Raw genomic sequence first — 26,875 nt, forward strand, 5'->3', positions numbered from 1 at the left:
AATCCTTAGTGGAAAGGAAGGAAAGTGAATTTTACATTCAGAAAACTGAATCTGTAGACTCATGCTGCAGAATTTAAAGCACAAGGCTGAGCTTCAAAGCAACTCGTCGGCTTGTTTAAACACCTCAGTGTTAGATAGGTAAACAACACAGGCCTACATTTTAAAGACTATAACTTAGCTAGACAATTGCTGGCAGGCAATTCCCATAGACTTATACACCAGAAAAACTGGTCTTTGACCTTGTGGCTGTCTGATGCAGGGAAAAAAAGAATCAAGTGATTGAGCATCTTTTCTCCTGTGTAACAAGTATCTGGGTCAGGCTGCTGGCAACGACCCTGTGTGTCAGTAGTAAAGGTAAGCATTTCAAAGCTGCCTTTCAAACCTGCTGCATCAGGCTGTGTTTTGAGGAACAGCCAAAATCCTGGACTGTGTGCACAGATTGGAAAGTAGGGTTTCCATCGACCTCCCAGGCACATGGCTATTCAGGTTTCGAAGGACACCCAATCCCTCTCAAACCTCCCGAGTTAGGACCCAGACATGAAACCTGGACCAGGAGAGTCTGGCACACCTGGTTTTTACACACTGCAGAAGAAAAGGGTCCACTTATGGAGGTTCCATTTCAGTATAAACAAAAATTGCTCCTGATGGAGATAACATGCAGCCTCTTTCTTTACTGAAACGGAGTTACAAGCCAAGTATTTAATGCATTAGGCTGAGGTTTAAGCTAAGAGGCACAGCTATGCCTCTTGGAGCTCACGTGCACTTTTGAATCCAACTAAGTTCTTGCTTAAAGGCATTTCAACTGGTAGGTGAGACTCTGCTTATTTGGATTACTACGTACTCAAAGAAAGCCCACCTTTGAGATTTTACTACTACTCTTTTCATAAGTTTAAATGCTTGGTATCTTCTTTATGTCATTTCACAATAAAGGTCATTTAGCCATGAATTTAGTAGGAAAAACACCGAGATGGGTGCAAAAGCACAAAGGGGCACAAGGAACATTTTTCTTCCCTACACAGCCCATTCCCTGCTCTGTCCATCTGTCCCCAAAGCCCGGTACAGTTTGCATAATGAAGTGTCTGCTTACACGTGCTGCAGAGAAAGCCTCAGCGTGGGCTTGGTCTCCTCCATCATTGCCACACAATCAACAGCAATCAGATAAGGGCGTATCTACCTCTGGTTTGAATATTTGCTAATGCAGGATATCACCACAAGTGTGCAACTCAAACTGCAACTGAAACAAAGGAAAAATTTACTACATTGGGTGAAGAGCGTGTACCCAAGCTGCCTACAAAAGTCACGGCGAATTGTGGTAGTTCAAGGCACACACAGCAAACACAGCCAGAACAGCAAACCAGCACAAAGCACCACTTCACTACCCCTGTCCTGACGCTGCCCCGGCCTCCAGAGAGCAGGAACCCTCCCTGACAGGAGAGACCTAATAGTTCCAAGTCATCTTTTTGGATGTCAAAAGGTTCAAGTCATTTGAAAGTCATCTCTCTGAGAAGTGAGATCTGAGGATCCTCCCTTCCTGCTATTTTGCTTTACATCCAACTAATCGACAAGGTGCAAAGGCGAGGTGCTGCCTGCTCTCTGGGTCACAGCGCTGGTTTTTGTAAAGCCTGCAGCTTTACAAAAGGTGCACTCCCAGGCGAGGGCGGAATCTGCACCTTCCATCTGGCAAAGCCATGGCTATTACATCTTTCTCAACACTTGACATTTTACCAGCTGACTCACTGACAGCCTGAGTACAACAATTGTCAGGATGAGCTTTTCCAGTAGGAAAACATATGGAAAACATTTGGTTTTGATCAGTTTGCATCCTAAATTGTCTTGATTCCATGCTTTCTTCCCCAGTTTATTTGTTTATGTGTTGCCATTTCAACCTTTAACACAAGCTTGCTCAGTTATATGTTTGCTGTTGAAACTATGTTGTCAGAGGATCATTTTCTGGAAAGGTTCGCAAAGGTTTCATCTCTCTAAATTACTCCATAGTTGTACCTACTAAGATGTTTCTTAGATTACAAGAAGATTACAAACTTCATTGTGTATTTTGTTTGCTGTATTTTACAAGGCAAAGCTCTTTCCCGTAGTTCCTTGCTCCACATTTCCAGGATGTGCCGGCTGCCATGCCCACGTTCCGACACACAAACCCTCCTCACTCCAGTGAGGGAGACTTTCCAACTGCTTATCCTCACAGGCCTGAAAACAATACTTAGAATAGCAATAAGAGAACATCATGACAACTCAGAAAGCACTGATTTCCAAGAAACAGCATGCTTACTTCAACTCTACAGTTCTCTAAAGCTCGCTGAATGGGGAGAAAAATCTTACAAGAGTGTAGTTTATGAGATTTCCCAAATTTCAGGTTCTGAACCTTGAGAAAGAGTAGAAATAAATGAATCTGTCAGTACAACTTAGAGGAGTCCTTTTTGCAGAACATTGTACATCTGCAAAAAAAAAAAAGTCCTTTTGAAAGTAATACAATTTTTGCAGAAATTTTTAAGGAAAAAAATGCAACATTTTCCAAAAGTGGCAAGCATAACTTTGGAAAGTATTTTTGAAAAACTTTTCTAAAATACAACATTTCAGTTTTTCACTTTGGAAAACATGTGTAAGGATGCTCCTATTTTCAAGTAGAAAAAAGGCGAAGCAGTACTTTGTCAGTATAAGGTTTGGGGTTTTTTAATACTTTTGCATCAAAAAAGGTTGAAAAGCCATAGAACTTTTATTTCTGCACAGTTAAAAGCAAACACTAGAACTTTCAACTTCTTCCTCCTCTTGTTACAAGCTTAGGTGAAGATTTCAGACTGTTTGATTCTATACCTGGGCAATATTGTGGTCTATGATTTCTTTCCAAACCCACCGGGCCAATTCCATCTCAAATTTTAAAGAGAAACCTTTCCAAGCGGAAAGCTGGAATTAGCGATCGCTCTTCTTCCGATAGGAGGATGAGGGAGCGATGGGGGAAGGAAAAGAAAGGCCGAGTGTAGTAACTGCTGTGCTCAACTTTGAAAAATCCCAATAATAGTGGAATTTATAAAGACTACCTTGAAAACTAATTACTGGTCTTGTTTGCACATCCATTCCTTTGGAAAGGAAAGAGCACGTGTTCTCTTGCACAGCCACTTTAGGTGATAGCAGGTTGCAAGGCTGATGGCATCTATTTCTCTCTCCTTTAGGATGAAAGGATTCGTGATGGAGATGTGGTAGCAAGGTGTCAAGCAACCTTCCTGGAATGTGTTTCTTCAGGAAGAAGAGCGAGCACTGCCTTATTTTATGGATGTCACTGAAGTAGACTTTGAAGTTCTTTGGAAGCACATCACAAACTTGGCATGGGAAACCACAGCAACAATCATACCTGTTTGACAGATGATTCCTTTAAGTACAACTTGTACGGAGCCGTGTACAGCGTGGTCTTCATCCTTGGTTTGATTACTAACTGTGCCTCCCTCTTTGTTTTCTGCTTTCGGATGAAAATGCGAAGCGAAACAGCCATTTTCATGACAAACCTGGCTGTTTCAGATTTGCTTTTTGTGTTCACTTTGCCTTTTAAAATTTTTTATAATTTCAACAGGCATTGGCCTTTTGGAGATAGCCTGTGCAAGATTTCTGGTACAGCGTTTCTCACTAACATCTACGGGAGCATGCTGTTCCTCACCTGCATTAGTGTTGACCGCTTCCTTGCTATCGTCTATCCATTCCGATCTCGCACCATTAGGACCAGGAGAAATTCTGCCATAGTCTGTGCTGGTGTTTGGATACTGGTCCTCAGCGGTGGAATTTCAGCTTCATTGTTCTCCACAACCAACATTTCCAACACCAGCACAACCTGTTTCGAAGGTTTTTCCAAACGTATCTGGAAAACCTACCTGTCCAAGATCACTATATTTATTGAAGTGGTAGGATTTATAATTCCTTTGCTACTCAACCTTACATGCTCTTCTTTAGTTCTCAGGACTCTCCGGAAGCCTGCCACCTTGTCTCAGATCGGGACAAACAAAGAGAAAGTATTGAAAATGATCATCGTGCACGTGGCCATTTTTGTTGTGTGCTTTGTGCCTTACAATTCCATACTCTTCTTGTACGCTCTTGTGCGGTCCCAAGCAATAGCAAATTGCTCCTTGGAGAGGTTTGCGAGGACAATGTACCCAATCACGTTGTGCATTGCAACAATGAACTGCTGCTTTGACCCGTTCATCTACTACTTTACATCAGAATCCTTCCAGAAGTCTTTCAACATAAAAACCCAGATAAAAATGGATTCTCTTTTCAAGACTGAGACACCTCTAACAAAAAACACGCTACCAGCACCACAGGATGAAATAAGTGACCAGGCTATTACAAATGGAGGAGACCCAACATCTGAATCACATTTCTAGTGAAATGTTTACACAGGGAGTTATCCTCCATTAACTTTTGATTAACACCATGTGTGAAATAGTTGTTTCTGAACATGTGGGATCACACGTGGTGTTAATGAAGAAAAGTTGCTGGGGGATAACTACACAGGTAGAAAAATCCTTATACTGGGACAGTCCCATCAGATGCAACAGGTGAACATGAAATACAAAAATCCCGAGCAATCTCCCTTTGGAGATTACGGATGGGTGACAACATATGCACCAACTAAGGAGGGAACAGAACAGCTTCTTTAATCAGAATATGCCAACATTTGGCATTTTTTTCCCCAGCAGTTGACATGGGACAAGTTGAGAAATAGAAAATTTAATTTTCTTGGAGATACCTGCCAATATTTCACGTCTTCTGGAGATGCGTCATCATATGTTAACTCAATAACTTAACACAGTATGTATGTTTGCTTAAAAAGGCATAATAAAAGCTTTCGGCTTTTCCTTGTTTCACTGGAAGAGTATACATCCTGGTTTTACTAGATACAGGCATGCTGAATTTATTGTATGGAGAGGTTTGAAGTGTAAATAATTGTCTTGAAAGCAGGCAAAACAATCGCTTGGTGATAGAAGAGAAAAAATAAGAGAAAAGAATAATTAATAATGCAGTTTTGAAATAAGAAGATTCATTTTTGTCAGATTAAGCTGTCTCTTAATTTATTTTAAATGCCACCTCTAGGGAGAAGTAAAGAGCTCATTAATGCTCTGTTGCACCTGGGCTTTTATGTCCCAGGAGATTATACATGACTTTCTGGTAAGGGCTAGACTATAAAGTCAGCTGAAAGACAGGGCCTGAAACCCCAGAGTTCTTGCAAGGGCAAATCTCTCATATGGAAATTAAGGGCAGCTGAAGGGCTGAAGATCCAGAGTGCTGACCTTAAAGAGCTTGTTTGGATACAGCCAATTGGTGTCAGAGCATCCAATTAAAAGAAAAATCTTGGAAGTCATTACTTGCTGGTTTTTGCTATACAGTCAGCTAATTAAACTAGAGGGTCTCAAAACTAACTCCAAAAGAAGAGTAAGTAAAACAAGTTAGCCACACTCTTTCTTAGTCAGTTACAGCAATGTTTTCTTGTTTTTCAATTAATTTATTATATATCCTGCATTTCCTTTTATAGATATAAATTATATAAATATATGGAAGGTTAACTATCTGTATGTCATCGCATTTTACTAGATGGTTCATTTCTCCAGCCATTGCTTCATATTTGAAGCTATCCTGACCTTAACAGGCTGATTCATTCTTAAATGTAAGACACATAAATGAGAAAAAACAATTTAACTTGAAAAAGTATGAAGTTACAACTTGTTAGATCAGTAATCTACATTTTCCACAGTACAGCATAAAGCTACTTCTAGGACTACGTTGCCAAAAAGAGACAGATGAAATATTAATTGAACAGATGTTTTCCACTCAACTGTTTATCCTAAGTCTCTCAGATCAAGCCTCATGAGATAGAGAGCTACACAAATATGATTACCACTTAAAGCAATCAGGTTTTTCAAGTGTCAAAACAATTCAGCTGCAAAAAATATTATGCTTTGAAGGGAATATTTATTTGGCACTACATTCACTTTGAATAAAAAAAGTCAATTGCTTACCAAGGCTAAGACAGACACTAGACATCATTCTGTTTTAGCCCTAAAATGACTGTCACTTATCTAGTGCCCCTGGCTTTGGGGTCTTGCTGCAGAAAAGTATATGATCAACTCATTATATGCAGGGAGTATGAGAGCAGCCAAACTACTATATCTCCGCTTTAAGTTACAGCTATATTTACTGGAAACTTGCACACAAGACTGGCTCAGGACATTTTTGCTGTATATTAAACCCCCAGACAACACCACTTTGGAGCAGAAACAAAATGTGAAAACAAGGACAGATCATTCAAGCTAGTTGGTGGAATGAGGTAGATGTGGCAGGACAAGGGCACAGTCAATTACAGTGCATTTGTCAGCAGCTGGGAAAAGTTTACCTCAAACAGAAGCAATGAGCTGTGTTTTAAGCAGCATCAGTGTTTGCCATTTAACCACATGCAACATGAAAGCCAGTGCCATGCCTCTTTCCTTCCTGTGCAGGCCTGAACCAAACTGTTTAGAGGGCTTTTTAGAATTCTTATTTCCTTTGGCTGATGAGCCTGTTTCACCACTTGCCATAAAATGTATATATTTCAGAGAAGCTGTTTCCATAACTTCAGATCAAAATGCAAAGTGAGCCAAGAGGGATTTCACAAGGCTTCGATACAGGCAGGGTTTTCCGTATGCAGCAAACCATCCTTCACACTGCAGGGCTGTCAAGGGAAGAAGAGGGGGTTGTGAAACCATCAACAACTCTGACACGTCCTGAGCTGTGCGAGAGAGGCGGGGCACCCCAGTTCCACCGCCCTACCATTAACTGGTTGTTCAAAATTGTACTTAATGAGACAAGAGCTCCGTTTTTAGGGATGGGAGATAGAAGGAATGAGAGTGGGAAGGATACATTAAAAAGCTGAGGGTGCATTTCAAACCCTCTTCCTACTTGCAAGAAAAATATATGGTACATGAGTAGTGCTCTTCTCCGAGACAAAACCCCTTATTACTTCAGTTTTACAAAGAGAGATGAGAAACTTGTTTATAGGCAAGCTTGCTCTCAAATGGGCAACATAACTGTCAGCTTGCAAATCTTACTTTAAAGCTGCTTCTTTCCACTTGCAAGCAAGAAGCAGAAAGATGAGATTCCCGAGTTACGTGGTGTTTGGGAGCTTCGTGGGACAGGGCTGTTCTCATGTGTGGTGGCTGCTCAGTCACTCCGGGGTGAGTGAGAGCAGAATTTGGCCGAGCACCTCAGAGCTGACAGCAGAGGAATATCTCATTTGCAAGAATCCTGGAAGACCTTCTGCTCTGTGCTCCGCAGACCTTCCTCTAGTTAAATCCAAGGGAAGAAAAAAAACCTAACCTAGAAACCACTGTCTAGCCTTCTTAAGGAAATGTTAAAAGAGAGGGGGGAAAGAACTGCGTGTGACTGGACAACCTCCAGGCTGTACATACATAGCTTAACTGTAATCTGAGCATAATGGGTGTCTTTTTCTAAGTGAAACTAGTGCCAATGCTTACAAATTTCTGTTTGCAGTTTTATGGGGCAAGAGCTGTGGTCGATATTCTCACATAAAATGTAATACTATCATCATGTGCCAAAATGCTAACTGAAAAGATTCATTATTTTGTAATTTAATACCTTATAAATTATATGGAGATCATATGTTGACTGACACTCACATCTGGTAGGATAGTTCTTGACTAATCTTTTTTTCTAGGTCAGGTATACCACGTAAATGCTCTACGGTTTGTGTATAAATAACCAATTATGCATTCAGGGAGAGGAAAAGTAATTTTTCAGATGTTGGTAAAGCCAAGCTGGAAGGAACGATGGTGGTAAAAGAAAAGTGGATTCACAGTTTCTCTGGCTGAGGTGCAGCCGAGTGTTCCTTCTCCCCTGTCTGACAAAGGGCTATTGTCAACAACCAGCACACGCCAGAACTATGAGTTTAAAAGCAAAAAATCAAATTAGAAGTCGATGCCTTTATCTGACTGAAGCTGAGACAGGGCCCAGCAACCCTCTCAGATGCTAAACATACAGCATTAATCAAGGATTTCATTGCCCCCAGCCAGCGCACTTTTCCTATTCCCCAGTCCTCCATGTGTGATTCATTCACTATAAGCTCACCACACACTTTGCAACTCATTGCCCTGCTGGGAAGCTGAAGCTCTGAAAGGCAACAGGAAAACCTCTCTGCCGAAACTGACCTTTGTATATGCACACCTATGCAAAATGCCACGCCAGTCTGAGTTTTGATGGTAGATGTCATGACAGGAGGAAGCAAGGCCTTGTATTACTGTCACCATGAAAGCCCCTCCTCTTACACTAAGCTTTTCTTAGTAACACAACGGGCTCTACATCAGATGAGAGGTGCCAAGTGTTTGTGGGACAGCATAAATCTTCACCAGCTTTGCAGAATCAGTGCTAACTACTTGGGCTCAAGTCTATGAAATGCAAGGGCAAGGAGGCAGCACAAGTCATATATAGAAGTCATGTACTGGCTCCTGGTGTAAGTAAAAAGGATGAAAAATTCCTGTGCTGCACGTGCAAGTACACGGCTGCTCAGAGAGCAAGACTCTGTTCCTCCTAAGCTTGCCCACCACAGGCCTGCTGCACAGATTCATCTTCTGGGTCCCTCTAAAAATACCCCCCTGACATTTTTGGGAAGTTCTCCCTGTGGTGCTGCAGGGGTGATGGAGTGAGACTGTCTGCTCTCCCTCCTTGCCCACTACCCAGCAAAAACCTGCTGTATAACCCAGAGAGGACTTCCCTCTGCCAAACAGCTGGTGAAGGAAAAGGGGACCTATCACACCGATAAGATTATATGGCACCTCTGATGATCTTCCTGAATGCCGGCGTCCCTAAAAAGCTCCCCAGTAACACTCCATGTCATTCCCAGCGGGTGGATTTTCTGTAAAACAGGCAGGAAATTACCATCTCAGAAATGCTGTCTCAGAACAGGGACAGCAACAGACAACAACAGTCCCTGTGAAAGCACGTCTACACAGCGCTCTATTTGGAGAAAGCACAAATAGGAGGTGTGAGGGAAGCAAGGGGAGCAGCCGAGGCTGTTTCCACAGCACACCACAGAGCACAGCGAGGAGATGCTGAAATTATCATCGACCCAGGCTGCAAAGTCCCAGCAAAAGAGGCAGAGGCACATGGGCTGAAAGCAGCGCTGCCAGGCTCCTGCGTGCCCCTGCTCCCCAGAGGTGACTGTCCTGCAGAGAGGGTCGGGAGAGCCGCCCCGTCCTTCCCTGCTGGTATGGGGCACCGAAAGTCAGGCTGGGTCTCACTGCGCCTGCTGAGCAAACGTAACCTTAAGCACAGGATCACCCCAAAGCTTAGCTGCTTCCGAAAGGAGAGGCTGCAAATAGTTCTTTGGGTAGGATTTAAGAATAGAAACAAAACAGTCCTCATTTCAGTAAGCAGATTATGTTGCTCAGCATTAATTTAAAAAAAAGAGGCAGAGCTATTCTTCATAAGATTAGAAGTCCAAGAAGTCCAAGTTTCCCCCCCCTAATGCCGGAAAAGCTGTAATTTTAACTTCTGAATGCTGACCTCAAGCTTACCCCTGAGAGTCCTGTCTGGGTGCGAGCTGTGCATTCGATCTGACACACTCCTAAAGACCATAACTCAAATCACCCCTGAGATGCTGTGCTACAGAGATATCTTGTTTAGAAAATTAAGTTTGTGGGAGATTCAAGATGATGCACTCAAAGAGCCTAGAAAGCAAGGAAGATCTACTCAAAACACCTTTTTTTACTTCCTACGGCAGTGGTCAAAGAGCCTTTTCTCTAGGTACCAATTCCAGCTGCTGGAATCTTCTCCATTTCATGTTTGTTCTGTCAATATCTGGGTATATTAGTAAGGGCTCATTCTGTCCCTTGCTGTGCTTTTTGCTGTAGAGGTGAAACATAGCAAGGTTGCACCAACAGAAGCGTGAAAGATTGCCAGGCAGAGCCGTAGACAGAGCTGGTGTGGGCACGTGTGAAGGGCTGTGCCTGCCGCGGTTCCTCGTGGGGACGAGGGCTGGTCGAGTTTTGGAGCCTGCTGGGGTGGGGGAAAGGGAGGGCAGAAAACGGACAGTCTTAAGCTTGTCATTTAACGCAGTGATTTTAACCTCTATAAAATGGGCACATTTCACAGCAAAGCAAAGCATAGCGCTATTCCTGGTTTTTCTCTGGAAACTGTAATTTCACTTTAAAATAATGTTTAACACTGCTGGCTGTTCACAGTTTTAATTCTTAAATTTAACTTACATGCAAAAACAACAGGACACCCCCCCCCCCCCCAAAGACTGGGACAAACCAGGAGTCAGGTGGTTTCTCTTCAGAATCACTGTGCGTGTTTTCCCAGAATACTTAACTGTCCAGTACCTAAGAAAACCCTGTGCTAGCTTTTCTCTGCCTGGGGGATTTTGACCAATGTAAATATTGTATAGAACTTAACAACGCGCATGTTTTGCACTGTTTGCTCTTTTATGTATCTGTGTGCATGTGTGTGCATGTGTGTGTATAATGAAAAAGGAAAGTTTTTCCGGAAAAACAGTGTGTGTGAGTGTGCTCATTTACTCTGACTTCTATAAATACACATATTAACTGAAATAATATTTAAGTTTTTCTGTAGACCTCTTAAGAAACTCTGAGTACATCCAGCACACATGGAGAATTTCCTGGAAACCGTAAGCTTGGGAAACTGCTCATTCCCTTTTGTTGTTTTATACAAATCCCCCAACTTCTTCTGAGGCAGTGCATCATTAACCTCAACCGTCTCTGCAGTCACAGAATACTTTCTTGGAATTCATTCACACTAGATCATTTCTGAGACTCAGCACAGACCACAACTGACAGGTAAGACCAAAGCAGTTGCCACCGAACCCATTTTAATAAATTTGTTTCCCCGAATTCCCATCTCTCTCTCCTGCACAGGATGACAAAGTCAGAGCCTGGGCTGCCAAAACACCTTCTGTCCCTGCTTGTGCCTCCCACGGCCGCCCGGCCTTCAGCGTGCATGTCTGCAGTCCCTCTTTCACCCTCACATTTCCTACTTCTCGTGCCTTGCTGGAAGGAGTTTGTTTACTGTTACAGCACACAACCCAAAAAGAAAGTGAGAGGGCAGATATCTTCCCTAAGGGAAAAGGAAATGCCTTTCTAGACTTGGTGTTTTGGGTGTTAAACATTAATTTCAAACTCAACCCTGGCACAAAGTTTGTGTCCTCACACTAACGGAATAAAATTAATCTTGAAATATCTTTTGACCGCTGGAAGGACTGCGCTGCTTCCAAAGCTGACATCAAGCTGTGTTAGCTCTGGAAGCGAGATGTCAGAAAAGCCATCTCAGCAAAAGTGAGCAGTGAGATCTCACCATATGGCACACTTGAACAACGCTGATTTAGCAGCTGACAGGCAATGGAGGTGTTATTTCATATTGCTAAATCAATATTAGCTGCATTAGGGAGATGGGGAAAGTGCTTTAAACAGAGGCGTCCCATGGCACAGCATCAGATCAGCACACTGAGATATCACGGGGAGATTGCTTTCTACTGCACAGATGCAGAGTACTTGGGTTGGGAAAAACTTTTACAAATTTTACATAGGTCACACAAGTAAAAAATATTATCCTATGTTCTAATAGTGACATCCTGTCATTATTAACATTACAAATTCTAGCCTGCTCTGTCACTGTCCATTACAGCCTTGTGCAGAACAACCTGTGCAGTAACAGACTCAACCTGGACTAAAAAAACCCCACCACAATGAAGTCTTGTGCAAGCATAGGGTGTGATTCGGCAAGGTCAGGTGCTGACCGTGCTGCTCTGGGTAAGGCAGTAAAGACATTTTAGCAAGAGAATATTTTCTGCTATAAATGGCACGATCAGTGCCACTCATCTAGAGCTTGAGGTTACAACTGAGTTGAAATTCATTCATGCAACTGTAGAGCTATCAGAAGAGAAACGATATTTCCTGCACATGAGCAATATCAAGTACGCAAAATGACTTCTTAAAACCAGTATAAAGCCAAGCATGTAACTACCTGACTGCAACCATGCCCAGGAAGTAATTTAAGGCCTTGATTCATTTTCAGATTTGTGCAGGAAAAGGGCTCAGATTTATCAAAGGACAAATTTCAGTCTCAAGTCCAACAATCACATCCTGCTAAATGTTCTTCTCGCAGTAATATCTAGAGAAGGCATTTTCTGTTTCTGGTCCTTGGTTATGCTGTTTTCACTGCTGGCAGTAGTCACCTGGCATGTGTACAGCTAAGAGACCACAAAGCAAGGGGCCAAGGGTTCCTATTAAAATTCCTCTCCTAACCTAAAGATTTTGCTTTGCCAATTATATAATTTGAAATGCATCTCCTCTCAGCATTGCTCATGAGAGTAATTTTTCATTTTCCAACCCCACTCCCACTTGCCTGTGTGGAAGACGACATAGCTGTGTGATAGAGCCATCCCAATCCAAAAGAAAGGGGAATATTCGTAAGACTCGTTTGTCATGATGTTGGTACAGCCATAAACATGGTTGCCCTTTGGTAGTTCAGAGTCCTGTCTCGTTCCCATATATTCTTTCATCAAACTAGCATAGCAGCTAGGGACCGCAGGTAGAAATGAAGATGGGGAGGTACATGTAAGACGCTGTCATGCAGCAGTCGCTCATATTCACAAATACTTATTCTACAACTCCCTCTTTAAACACAACTCATGTTGGTTAATTGATACTCTCTGAAACCAGGGTTCACACTTCAATTATCCCTCTTTTTTTCAGGGGTGGAGGACAATAAAACTGATTTCAGAGGCTGCTGCCTGCTCTTCTCCCCACACCCCTCTCTGGCTCTTCCAGTGCCCTTGAGCTGTCCAACAACTGCTTGGGAGGTCACATTGTCTACCAGATCACTGCAATGATCTGGTCTAAATATAACTCTTATTTCCACCACCTCCCCGCAAAATGGGGGTTTATTTTTAACCTGGATCATTTAACCAGGTTCCTGTTAACAGCTCTATCCCATCAACGGTTGTGCCGGCACAATTGAGGGGAGGGTGTCCGTGGGGTAGGACAACGGGAACTTTTACAGCCAGCTTTGCAGCTCAGGTCAGTGCGTCAGAGCCCCGCTCTCAGAATAAAGGGTAGGTGTATAGTGGAGGGGGAGTTTGATTTCCATGTGAAGTCTTAAATACAACACCTGAATATTTAAACTCCCTAGCTGATAAGACAAGCACTTCACCAAAGCTGTCTCATCCTTAGAGGTCAGCACATGGACAGCATACCTGTAGTTCAGATCAGAATTATCAGGGGTCATTCAAACACTATTTCACAGTTCAAAACAGAAATGAACCTATTGCACACATCATTTACAGTGCATAACCTAGCTGGCTGCATGCATCCCCCAGCAAACAATCACCTTCCTTACTTTGACAGCCTGACTCATACACCATTTTTATTTAGTTATCTTAACCTGTTTGGGTTTGCACTCCCGCTCTCATAGCATCAGAGTACCTTCTGCTGATATAGCAACATGCCCTTGGAAAAAATAAACAATACTGTTTAAAGCATCCTTTAGAGTTATCAGCAAGCTTGAAGCTGAGGAGGAACAGTTATCACTTTATTCCTGTTAGACAAAGCAGGACAGTTTGAGTGTGTGGATCAGTCACAAGGCCAAAGACAGAGAAAAAAACTCAGGATAACCGCTGTTGAGCACTGAGAACAACTGCCTGAGTTCTTGAGGAGTCCTTGTATGTGACAGACTGCCACGACCTGGAGCCAGACTTTGCCTGATGTAAAAGTTGCAGGACCGGACATTTTGGCTATTTAGGGATTTCAAAAAAATCACATGTGGATTTGTCTGACACCAAGACCTCAGACTTTGTGTTATCTAACGCTTTAGTGAGGGGCCCGAGGACATGATACAGTAAGAAACTCACAATAAGTGAAGTTCTTTAAAAGTAAAATAAACAGAAAACAAACTCGTATAGTTACCAAACTATGAACTCATAACAGACCCTTCAGTACATAAGTCATTGAAAGTTGAACCAATATAAGCCTGCTATAAGCAGAAGTAAGTGTCACACTGTAGTAGGCTACTAAATAAGTTTTTAATTGTACCTTCTGCTAAAGCCATTAATCTTTTTCCACGTTGACAAGGCCTACAGAACAAGATGTTGTATTAGAGAGACTTGTTATTCATTTTGAGGGGCATGCTCGAGCATAATTCAGTGCTGACAGCAGCAGTTCATGTCCTCGGTGCCTCAATAGCTGCCAGACAGCAATGCCCAGCGCACACTAATGCAGAGGAGAAAGCTCACGCGTAGAGGAACCAGCGCTCTGAACAACATGCCCACTGGGCAAGGCGACAAGTCATTAGATCCAAACACCTCTTTGCGACTGTGATAAGAGAAAAAAGGCCACAAGTCTGGTTCCTTCTAAGTTATTTCTGAGCGAATAGGCAAGATCTTTGCAAGGTGCTGTAAGCCTGAACAAATAATGTTTAAAAACCCCCACAGACAGTCAGGCTCGCTGCCTTCCAGCTCTGCTACACACAGACTGACCCAGGAGTAACTGCACAGCCAGGTGTAAGATACAGGAGTGCTCACAGCGATACACGTCCCGCGCTGCTCAGCTGCTGCTCTCCCGCAAGGCACCAGACCCCTGACCTGCTTCAGAGCACATGGTAAGACAAAACTGCCAGAAATGCCGTAAGGTTTTCTCATCTCTATGGGCGATGGCCTGAAAGCACGTCCTCGCTGTATCCCAGCTGGTATCCAACTGCACACAAGGCTCTAAAGAGCCAAAAGGGCAGAAAGGTAAGAAGCAAGCACAGTAAGGAGTCCCAGATAATCCCACATGTATATATATATCTAATTTAGTGATTTCTAGAAGGAGTACCTTGTACTACAGAGGACGATAAGGATTTGGGAGGAGTGGGGCTGAGGGAGAAGAGAGAGGGAGAGAGGCTGTGTGCTGGAATTAGAAGATGAATTTCTCCAAATAACATATGGACTTGGATCTTCCACAGGATTTACATCCACTTGCCAAGCTGGCTAGATGCCAGCCAGCTCACACCTGAAATCCCTGTCCCTGCCTCAGTACAGCACTGTGCTCCAGGTTTAATAAATCCCAGCTCTCAGCAGGGGTGGCTGGCCAAGGAACAACGCTGAGCTAACGTGGCCCCGTTGTTTCCGTTCAGGGCTTGCCTTGCACCTGGCCAGCCCAGAGCATAAGACATAGCCTGCACCAACTGCAAAAGCACCCAACTTCAATACATCAGGTGCTTTTCAAACAATTTTGCAATGCAATGGTTTTTTGATTACAAACAGGATTTTTTAACCAGAACAAGCTGGAAACTACCTTCACAAACAAGTTTTTATCATCTTAGACTGAAGGTTTTGTCTTCAACATCTTAGACTGAAGGAGGGAAGAAAATCACATGCATTGCCAAAGCGATTCCTTCCTTGCCCGTGAGTCACCAGTTTGACTCAGCCTGATGGGACACGAGCCATCTGACAACAATAGAAATTTGGCAGTTTGCATCTGAGTGTTAAACAAGCTCACGCGCCCTAAAAATAAAGCCTGCGAAGCTGCTGAAGTCGTATTTTCCTACCGAATTTCCTGCTGAGCTATTCCAACTATCATTTGACCACATACTGCCTCATTGATAGACCTTCTTGGATTATTGTAGGCAGAGAGATTTAATTAGTAAGTAAGGAAGCAAGGAATTCCTGTTGGTGTTTTTTTTGAGGGGGGAGTAGGAGGGAAGAACAAATGAGACAAAAAGATTTATGAGTGATGTGCACATTTTCCTGGCATCAGAGTCACTTCAGAGTAAGCGATGCTGTGAAACACACCTCCTTCCTCTGCATGTGTCTCTCCTTTCCTTCCCTTCATAAAGTATGGTTTAAATAAAGAAACATCTGCAGAGACTCTGCAGCAGATGAGCCCTAATCAGGCAAAGATAAATATAAGTATCTGGGGCATGCACAGAGGTGTAGGATACCAAGGGTCTTTGCGAGAAATGGGTGCCAAGTCACTTGAGCTGCAGCTTAGAATTGGCAGGGATTTTAGGGAGCCAAACGCCTGTCCCCAGCACTGGGAAAACCTGCTGCAGTACAGACACAGCCACGGGGAGTACTTACAGAAAAAGCACATACTGAAGTATCACGGTACAAAAAGGACATCTCGGTAAAAAAAGGAAATAACTACAAGCAAATATATATAGCAGATATATGGAATAAATTCCTGACTACGCAAAGAAATTCGTGGCGTGTGGAGTTAGAGCTGGAATTACCCTTTGGTTCAAGAATGACTTGTCTTATGCGTGGGAGCTCTCAGAAGTATTGTCTATCTCTGTACCTTTCTGTCTGTATTTAGGGAGAAACCAAGGCAAGAGTCCCCATGCCGACAAGAGATTTGTTTGGGAAATAAGAGCTGTTAAGGGTCCCACTCTCAGATGAAGGTGGTCTCTGGATGCTTTGCCGAAAAGGACATGGCCTCTGCTTTTAACGGATGTGCTTAATGTTTTCCACTATAGAAGCAGCAGTCTATATGCAAACAGTACAATCGCCTTGATTCACGTAGTGTTTCTTAGCTATACTGTCTCACCATTAAAAATGATCTTTATCTGGTAACGGCGATCAACACCACAGTCTTCTCTTGTGCTTCAAACAGGAAATCTAAGCAAACACCATGCGGGGCTCTGAGCAAACTGTGACTTTTTCAGCAGCCATTGCTGGTAGTGTTTTCACACCGCTCTCCTGGACTGCTCTTTTCCTTGCTCTTCTGCTAAATATTTCACCGGGGGAGATGGGTAACACAGGAGATTTAAAGCAATTCCTTATAAAACCCGCTCAGTTTCATAGCCCAAGCTCCAGCAGTAAAATTTCATCTGGTAAGTCTAAGCAGACAGTTGCAGCTGGAGCAGGGTGCGACCAATGGCTAGAACAGGATATATTTTTACTGGCTTTGTCTCACTTGACTGCTACAGAAAGAAACCTGAAGGGCTCTAGGCAAAGAGCAGAGATCAAATTTACTTCCTTTTCTTGCAGAGTTTAAAGTGAAAAAGCATATTCCACAGTGCTCTCTCATGAAACTAAATCAAGCATATTTTTACTATTTTTTTTTTCTTCCTATTTGCAATGGCCTATGCATGACTGCTCTGGATAAAGACCAGAGACGGGGCCTGGTATCTGTCTTTATCATTGACAGTGCACTGGATGGGCTGAGCCACATCACAAAGTTCCAGAGATACATTAAAGGACACATTCACAGGAAGAATTCAATCAGCTAATTTTTAATGTTCTTGGCCCCGCATGCAGAGCCAGGTGCTCTCCAAGAAGCCTATAGGCACCTTGCAGAGCTGATGAAGAAAGCTGCATGTCTCTGCTTTATAACACTCTCTAAGCCAGAACTGTGAGGTGCTTATCAAATCGAGTCAGGTTGTGCAGCTCTAGGTCACATTGTACTTTGCATGGAACAGCACAGTCCAACTGCAACCTCACACCATGAAAAAAGTCTTCCTGTCTCAGTTATTTCACAGGACCAAGGAAAATAATTCTTCCAAAACCTCCATCTCCCCAGTCATTTTTGTAATGATGAAGCGCGGTGTTACAGCATTTCACACAATTTCAGACCTCGGGAAGCAACTGGCTAAAAACAAGTGATCACAGAGATTGCCAGGTTGCCACTTAGTTTCTCAGGAAAAAAGCTGGTGGTAGGTAGCAGGTTTCCGATTCACGCTCTTCTGTTCACACTGGGAATACGAAAAGCCAGTGAGGAAGGAAGCTGCATCCCCATATGGAAAACAATGTTTTAACTAAGGAAACACAGGATAAACTGAAATACAAAGGGATGCAGATAATTCCGAAGTTGAATGACTGTGTGTTAGCTAGCAAGCTCCAGTGGTATTTTGGAGACCATCCTAAAAAAGGGCTATTTATTCCTAGCACCATAGTGATGAAAAATAGGTTTGTGTTAGCTCCTCTTGCACTGCAGCCAGGCTTGCAGGCTTGTGTCTCCAGCAGGAAATCAGGGAAGGAATTTTGATTACAAGTGATCACTGCTGAAGATGTGTATTCAGATAAAAAGACTTTTCATGCAGTTCCTTTTGTTTCTTGATTCATAGTCAAACTCTAATCCTATGCATATGGCCTGGCAAGTTTGAATTTCCATAGCAACTCTTTTTAAGCTAGCTTCAGGATAGCAGAGAAAGCTGGTAAAGGGGAAAGGTCATTTAAATACCTTATTACTCTTATTTCTACAGGCAATCTGATGCCAAACACACAAGAACAACCAGGCTTATTTTTAAGCTTGATCTATTTAAAAGTAAAAACTCCTCCAATGTGAAAATCCTTCATTTAGGATCTGCAAATTCTTGGTCTGCTCTCACTGTGTGGCCTGCATATCCACAGATCACTTAAAACAATGTTTCCTAATGGAAGAGGCAAGTGTTCTGGTGAAGGTGTAGGGCAAGACACCAAAAGAGGCTTTATTTTCAGGGTTGTATACTTTGGGGAATTGTGCAGAAACATTTTTAGTTAGTTTTCTCTGCTGCAGTCCCTATGTTGAAGCAGTTCTCTTTTAGTCACACTGATCGACAGAGGAAGAGGCAGGACAGATTGCTGACACAGAAACTAATGTCCCTTTAAACAGTCTAGATTTTTTCCATTAGCTGAAGGACTGACATTTATACTGTTTATTTAGAAATATACAGAAAAGAAGAAAACCTGCCCAGCATGCTGCACACCTTCATTTGTTTCTGAACAAGCACAGCCCCATCAGTGGCTTCAGCTCAGAGCTGTGACACAGGTAGGACTGATGCAGACCCCAGACACAACCTTCAGAGACCTCTGTGCAGACCTTCCCGAAGCCATCCCCCAAAACCAAAGTGGAAAAAATTAGCCTTAGAGAACTCTCTGCTGAGCTGTCCCTGAGCCATTACAGACTTGGAAAGAGTGAGCCCTAGCTCAGGGGTCATGCCGAGATGCCTGTTCCCTGCATACCATATTTCTGTATCAGAATTGGAGCTGTTTGTATACGGTAATTTTCCCTAACCATGGAAATGAGACAGACAGTTTTGCCTTTAAAAAAACCAACAACAACAAAACCCCCAGACACTGAATTGCACAGTCAAACCCACAAAACAAGGCGTAATGTCCAGAGCCTGCAAACTCCTGCAGTTTGGACACCTGAAGCAGCAAACCACCGCCTGCACCAGCACTGGGGCTTCATGCACAAGTGCTTCTGTGGCCTCCACCTTCAGAGCTGAATGCTGACAACATTGTTCTTCCCCTCCAAAAATCCAACATTTAAGTCAAATCTAGCAGTGGGAAGGAGACAGCTGGGCATTACTTGGCTGCGAATATCCAGGAGTGCTGGGTTTCACTTCAGGTGGCCAGTCATCGTACCATGGCCATCAACGTGCCTGGCCACGTGATGCTAAACCACTGCCGACGCATTTGATTTCATGTTAGAGCTCGAGACAACAGCTGTGCAATTATTGCAAAATATCAAAAATTTAGTTTATAGGCAATGTCAGTATTTCTCTTTGGTCTTTGAAGCTCTGGTGCACATTTCAAGTGAGAACCGGGGTTAGGATACCTGGCTGGTACAGGGCCCAGGGCCATTTCTAAGCACACTCCTGTGCGCCTTCCCCAGTTCTCTTGAGTGTCACTGGGATGGCTCATTAGACACTGTGACAAACAAAAAAGCAAAGTATCCCATCTCAGAGTAAGACTCCAGAACATGAATCATCTTCTTCTTTCAGCTTTCATGAACAATAAAAACATGGTATACCCAAAAGGCAGGTTTGCATAGTCAGCAGCTGGGCGCTGACTCCTTACCTCTGGTCCATAGGCACAATGCTCAGCAAGAAGCGGGATGTAATCACGGGGGTGACGCTGGCTGGTATCTTACTGATCTCAGCTGCTACTCCTTACACATTGCAGGACCGATAAGGCAGGATCAGGTACGAGGGTCATCCCAATGCTTTTCTGCCTGTCTTCTAGAGGGGGACCCTGAAAAGGAATGCAGCCTGCATTTGTGCACTGGCCACATTGCAGGCACAGAGATGTCACCCACTCTTAGGCAGGTCCTGCTTATAGAGTCTTATGCGACTTTTGAAGGTAAAAATCAGTCCTGGTACTGGCTTTGCAGCCCTCTACCTGCCCTTGGAAATCCACCTGGGTATTGCCTGGGAACTGGTGCTCCCCAAATGCATCTGCTCAAACTACCCCTTAGCTTGCTTTTACCTGGTTAAACGTGTTACCCTGCATTAAAGAATCAGCACTGAGGTTGGGATTGGCTAATATGGGTTGGGTAGATGGCTTGAATGCTTCTACCTAATTAAAAAGTAGAGGAGGTAGAGCTCCAAGTCCTCCCATGACCCCAGGGGAATGGAGGATGCAAGGAACAACAGACAGATGAAAAAGGGACATGCAGACAGCTGGGAGAGAGACATGAAGGGGCAAGATGGGCTTGGGCAAACAAAAAGAGGTAAAGCAGAAGGAAGCCTGTAAGAACTAGAGGGAAGGAGAGAGCTAGCTAGAGAGCAGACATAATAGGGCAGAAGAGGGAGGTGACACAGGACAGATAGGAAAGAAAACCCCAGAACATAAAGCATGAAAAGGGAAGATAAGTTCAGCCAGCATGAGTCACTTTTTTATAGCCCCCCCATTTGTCACATGCTGAAACTCTCTCAGGCACTACAAAGAAAAGGGTAGAGACTCCTAGGGTCCAGCATCACTGATGTCATCAACTCCTACACCAAAGTTTCCCAGCTGAAAAAGGATCCGCACCACCAGCTCATCCTGTTTTCGTCTACAGAAATGACTGTGTGCTAGTGTAAGAACTCAGGAAGAATAAACACATCATCGCTAGTACCAAGGAAGGCAGCAAGGCCCAGTTGCTCTTGTGAGACCCCCCACAATGATGTGGGACTGAAGGGGCAGGCAATTGCCTGCCCACCACTACACACACATATACAATAGTTCCTAAATAACTACCAAGCGCAAGACAGTTGAGATCCCGTAACAGCTTTCCCTTGAGAACGTCACTGACTTGTTACTACTACGAGTTTATGTTACACCACCACTCCCCATCAACCTGAGGCCTTAGGCTCCCTGTGGTGGGTGCTCCACACGCCCTTGTTCCACAGAGCTGACGGATTGCTGTGGAAGGCAACTATTCATTTACTATGCGAGTTGCTCAGAAATCACTCAGGGCCAAGGCACCTGCTTTGCTCAGCACCTGAGCTCTCACTGAGCAGCAGAACCTGACACCAGTTTCTGCAGAATGCCTTTTCCCAGATACTTGCTTGAACCTGTTTGCTGCCCAGCAGCACAACCCCTACCCTAACTGCAAACTCATCTCCATCCCAGATCCTTTTGGAGACCAAAGATGGGTGGGTGACTTGACACCTCCACTCCCACCCAAACCGCATCCTCCCGGCAGCTGTCCGAGATCTCTGCAGCACCCAGGGGGCTGTTTGCATAGAGGGAGGGCTGCTCCCTAGCACCCAGCTCCTGACAGTCCCTGTCTCCAAGGCTTTCTTGCTGCTTTCTGCTCAGCAAAGCTTCTTCAGTAGATGACAAGCCATAATTTCACTGGTACCATTTGAAGACAGATCAGATTCTGATTTCACCACTCCCCCCCCAGGGGTGCGTGCTGCAGTCTTCAGATGAGATATGCACCCATCCCAAATTTGGAAAAATAGGGATTTTCAGGGATATGTCTTGTGCTTTACTGCAAACCACATAAGCTCACATTCTCTATACTGTGTCCACTGTCATATTTAATTTGCCAATTATACAGTTACATGAAAAATTAATATCAAGCCTTAGAAATCAGGAGGAGCACTGTTTCTAAAAAGAGGTCTTAGCAATGCCAGTAGGAAGTTTTTGGCGAGTTTCAATTAATACTTCTTTCCCACCAATGAGACCTGGAAGTTGGCCAAAGCTATGTGGGAGCACTGATGCTTTGTTTATCTTAATTCCCAGAATGCAGAAGTGACTTGTCTCCTCTCCTGATCATCCTGCTGCAAGAACACTGTGTCAATAGACTCCACAGGAGACCTCTTAGTTTCAAACTTACTGTCATTAGGACTAGGGCCTCTTCAATTAACCTCTTCAGGGCTGAAAGAGCTTTGCAAAGACTTGCTTCCAACATCCTTGGGTCTTCAGGACTTGGGCTGCCTCTCCCAAAGGCAGTACAGAGCACGCACAAATTCCTGCTCTTTTTTCCCCCCCAAAGGATAGCTCTCGGACATCTGCTGGCCTGTCATTTTTTAAAGTAGTCTTTGTAAAAGTCTGACCCTTGAAGGTGGTAAAGGATGCACCTCAATTTTACACATCTCATTACTTGGGTTCTGTGCACAAGGAGAGCATTCTCCAGTGACAAAGGATTGCATCCACATGTTCCTCTCTGGTGCTTAGAAAAGCAAGAATATACTCTTCTCTCATTCTCTGCCTTTGCACATGAGAAGCTGTCCAAGGCACAGTCCTGTGCAATAGATGGGTTCCCTCTGCATCGCTTTGAGCTTCCCTAACCCACAGAAGACATCCACAAACTTCTTCATGAATGTGCTCTTAATCACACTAGGGGTTTGACATTTTAAGTCCAGTAACAGTTTATTTTCCCACACTTCTGCTAGAAAGCATTATTTATTCATACAGTTAGGTACATACATGCGTTCAGTGAGAAAATTGCTCACACTTTTAAGCCTTGAATTTCACATGCTTGCTGCCTTCTGCTTCTGTTATTTCAGTCATCTTCATTTCTAGCTCCACATCTGGCTTATGCATTTATATCTTCTTTACAGTAAGCAAGTGTTCTTTGGCTTTCCTGAGGGCAGTGCAGCCACTCCTTTGGTGCAGTCTGGTACTGCTCAGTTTTGTGGCTTGCCTAAGTTAACTAAGAGACTAATGAAGCTATTAAAGACAGCAAGTGCCTGAGGAAATAGCAAGTTTCTCAAAATTTTCTTTTCCCTGTTCTCCACTGGTTAGATACAGACTAATTCACAATTTAAGCCATCTGTGTTCCAGACAGCAGCCCCTTTTTCTTTTCAAAAATTAGAAGAAGCATGTTTACAGCAGGTCTGTGTTGCTCACATGTCACTCTGAGCTAATAAGCAGTGCAATGGGTCTGTTCTGCTCCATCTCAGGGTTTTATCCAGTCTCCAGATAAACTTGAACCTCTGGTCAGCACCGCAGCCTGCTCCAGAGCATCTCTTACAGACTGCCCACACCACTGGTGGTTCCAGAAAGCTTGAAAGAGTTAATACAAGGTGCTCCCAAATGACTTCATCTGATTGTCTGGCTTGCTGGACCAAAACCATTGTCCCACATGAGGGAATAGGCACGGATGGTTTTGATTGCTGCAAAAATAGAGAGAGCAGCCATTTCTTTTGGTTTTCCCCATGTGAAGTCTCATTGTATCACAGGCGAAACAGTCAAACATAACAAGAGAGGTCAAATCAGATGGTGCATCAAGGAAAGAGAGGTGCAGAAACTGTAAAGCATTTAGTGAAGAATGCAAATGTAGTTGTAAGAAGTTACATTTTACAGAAAAAAAGGTCTGTTATAACAAAATGGTGTCTGCATTAGAGGCTGTTAATTTAAATCCGCTCCTAGAATTCACCCCTCAAATAGCAGTAATGGCAAAAGGTAAGCAACATGAGACAAAACGCACAGTAACTCCAGGCTACTTGAAAAATGCAAAACTGCTTTAATGACAGCCAGAAACTTGATAATGGGCCGGGCCCATTACAGAGCCCCAGCAACACCAGAGGGCAGCCGTGGGACACGAAAGGAAGGTGTGAGAAGCTCACAGGAATCGGTGAAATACATCAGAATGGCAGTTACCTTCCATCAGAACATCTGACAGAAAATTGAGGGTACCTTTGGAGAAAGAACATTATTGCCACCCACATGACCCCCCGTAAGTAGGGGAAAGATAAGGAAAAAATAAATTCATAAGGGCCCTTCAAAAACAACTCATCTAAAAGCTTCTTATCCAAGCTAGCCTGAGACACTTCAAATCCTCAGGCCATACATTCATAGCAAGAATTTCTTCCTCTACAAATTCTTCTGAAGGTCCTCTTCCTCTGAGCTGCCTCCTTTATTCCACCTTGGACAGATTCCTCTGATGAAATGTTTGTTACTCCAGTGCCAGAAATTGCTTTTCCCATTGCACCATCCTGAGCTACAGATTGACCTAGCCATAAAATCCCCAAACCTGTGTTATCTACACAAGGGAAGCACCATCTTGCACAAAAAGCACTGTGATTCAGAGCAATAGGACACAGCACCAGGGGAAAATTAAGCAATATTAGGAATAAGGGCAGAACTGAATTAAAGGGGAAGAGTAAGGAATGGATTGGATTTTTATAAAGGAAGATGAGGTATTTAGGCATGGGGGAAGAAATACTTCTTTCATTTCTTACAAGCTACTGTAAAGAAAAGGATTAGAAGTTTGCACTCAGTTGTTTGGTTTTTTTTTTTAAATATTGTAACTGGTGCTTAAAGCATGTACTGCCCTCATGCGTTCAGAAAGAAAAACACAAGAGAAGGCACTGACCTAAGCAGCTCAGCAGGTGGGAGGTGCAGAGCACCTCTGCTTTGCAAGATCTTCAAGCCATCCTATAACATCAGCTACTGCTAGGCATTAGTGTTCGGTTCCGATTTACTGCTCCAAGCAGCTCAGCTCATTTGCCCAAATAAGCTCTAAAAACGGCTCTAAAAAGCCGTTTACCAGGTGGTCATTTTGAGGGCTTACAGGCAACCACTGGCCTTGTTTAATTAGAGTCAAATCTTGGCCTCAGCAGTGGCAACCTCCTGCAAGATGCCCTGCCCCAACATTTCCTACGCAGCACTGATCCCCTTAGGCTCACCTCGGCCTTCCGCTTAGAAGCCACGCTGAGCAGAGCCCTCTTCAACGCTAGCAGGTAGTGCAGCAAGTGTGGGGTTTGTTCGTATTTAGACTTCGTATTTATATTTCCTGTAGAAATACGGATTCTTTCTGACAACGCTGCATCTACTTCTTCAGTGTACTTACTGGCCTGCAACAAAACACGCCCCTCAAATAGGTACTGAGATAATCAAACAAAAGGATGGTAACAGTAGGAGGAAAAAAACCCCAAACCATTGCTAGTCTAAATCAAACTATTCAACCAGCTCCTCACAAGCTTGCCTTCTCCTGCCTTCCCCATCCTGGTTCAGACCTGTGAACGAGGCTCATGTGGGAACAACCCACAGCATGCCCATTTTCTAGCTTTCCTCCCACCGCCACCACCTTCCATCCTTGCTATGACAAATTGCTCACAGATTATCAAATTGCTCTCAAAACTGCAGTTCAGAGTCACTCTTTGGCAATAACACCCCTTGGCATTGTGATGGCAGAGCCACAATTCTGCAGGCAACGATATACTAATGCTGGGAATTAGCAGTGAGACTTACTTGAAACAGAGGTACCGAGTACAATTTTGGTGACTTTCCCTATTAATCCCCTGACCCAGAATGTCATTGCCCTCAAAGGGAACTTGTTCATTATAGGAGGTTTTTCAAACAATGATAAAAGACTTACTGCAGCAAGATGGACAACAGTGACTGTTACCCAAGAAGGCTGAACTACTGGTGTCTTCATAATTGCATAGCTGATCAGGAATATTGCTAGCAGACACAATCTGAAAGACCCTCAGCTTCCCATGAAAAGCTGATGTGAAACTGGCTGACCTTCAAAGCAGACAGATGAAGTGGTTAAAACTAAAAAAAAGAAAGAACCACCTGTTAAAGTGTAAACCTAAGCCACATTATTTCTCCTTTGAGGTTTACAAGAACAAAGCTCTTTTTGCTCCCCACTTTCACACCTCTTAGAAAGTTATTTAATTCCAAATTGAAAGCACTGTGCTTTGCTTGGACCCACCATAACATCACTCTGCCAGATGGCAGGTTTTCTTTTTCCTTTTCTAATGAAGCACAGGCACAGCCCTGAGCACTGACTGAGCTCACTTCCAATCCTGTTGCTCTTCTCATGCACATGTCCAAGTGCTTTTGCAATTTAATGGAAACATCAAGGACAAGATCAGCTGCATGGCTCTTTCCAGGGAAGCAGGAGTTAAATGTCAGCAACCAGAAATCTTTTGTGGTAACAAAGCTGGATGTTCAAGATAGAAGTCTGGGAGATAACTTATGTCAGTGGTGCTTGGAGAGAGGTCAATTATTTATTAACATAAACTGATTGTTAAGGAATCTTTTGAGAAGGTGTCTCCATTCCTTAAACAACCCATCAGAAAAAAGCTGAAGCATGTGAAAATCCTAATGAAGAGATGGTCATTGTTTGCTGCTTTCCACACACAATAGGGTGTTGAGTCATGAATTTCCAATAAATTTGCTAAGTGATGTGACAGCTATAACAATACCAGATGATAGATACTATTTCTATGCTATCTCTTGGGATTAAAAAGGGGGCAGTAGTGAGTTTGGAAAGGTAGAGTAAGGACCACGCTGCACTGGAGCGGGCATCTGGTTGTTCTGATGTTGTAACTCAGACAAAGGGAGGTGGGAAAAGCACAGAGAAAAGCACCCGAGGGCTTCTCTCTGTACATTGCACAGCATAGACAAAGATTTTCTATTTGTGAGATTATCCAGAGATGAGGTGTAGAGGAAGAATGGAAAAGAGCGAAGGACAGAGTCCTCTAGGAAACCTAAGTCAGGGAGGAAGATGTATTCTGAAAAAAAGGACTAGAGACATAGCAGGGTAACCAGGAGACTATGGAGTTCTGGCCAAGAGAAGACAGAACTGCAGATTTGGATTTGATTAACCCAGAGAAGTCGAATTGCTAAGTACAACACCACAATTTGAGAAAGAAATCACATGTGCATTGAGAAAGGCAACAGCATTCA

The 26,875-nt window shown here is 43.5% G+C and overlaps 1 protein-coding gene across 1 annotated transcript; it reads left to right on the plus strand.

Annotated features, from left to right (window-relative positions):
- Window positions 1–3,335: 3,335 nt before the first annotated feature.
- Window positions 3,336–4,382, plus strand: LPAR4 (lysophosphatidic acid receptor 4). Its single transcript, XM_072877230.1, has one exon. The coding sequence runs from the start codon at window positions 3,336–3,338 to the stop codon at window positions 4,380–4,382; it is 1,047 nt and encodes a 348-aa protein (XP_072733331.1).
- Window positions 4,383–26,875: the final 22,493 nt, after the last annotated feature.

This window comes from Ciconia boyciana, chromosome 12, assembly GCF_034638445.1.
Source record: "Ciconia boyciana chromosome 12, ASM3463844v1, whole genome shotgun sequence".
Taxonomy (NCBI): Eukaryota; Metazoa; Chordata; class Aves; order Ciconiiformes; family Ciconiidae; genus Ciconia; species Ciconia boyciana.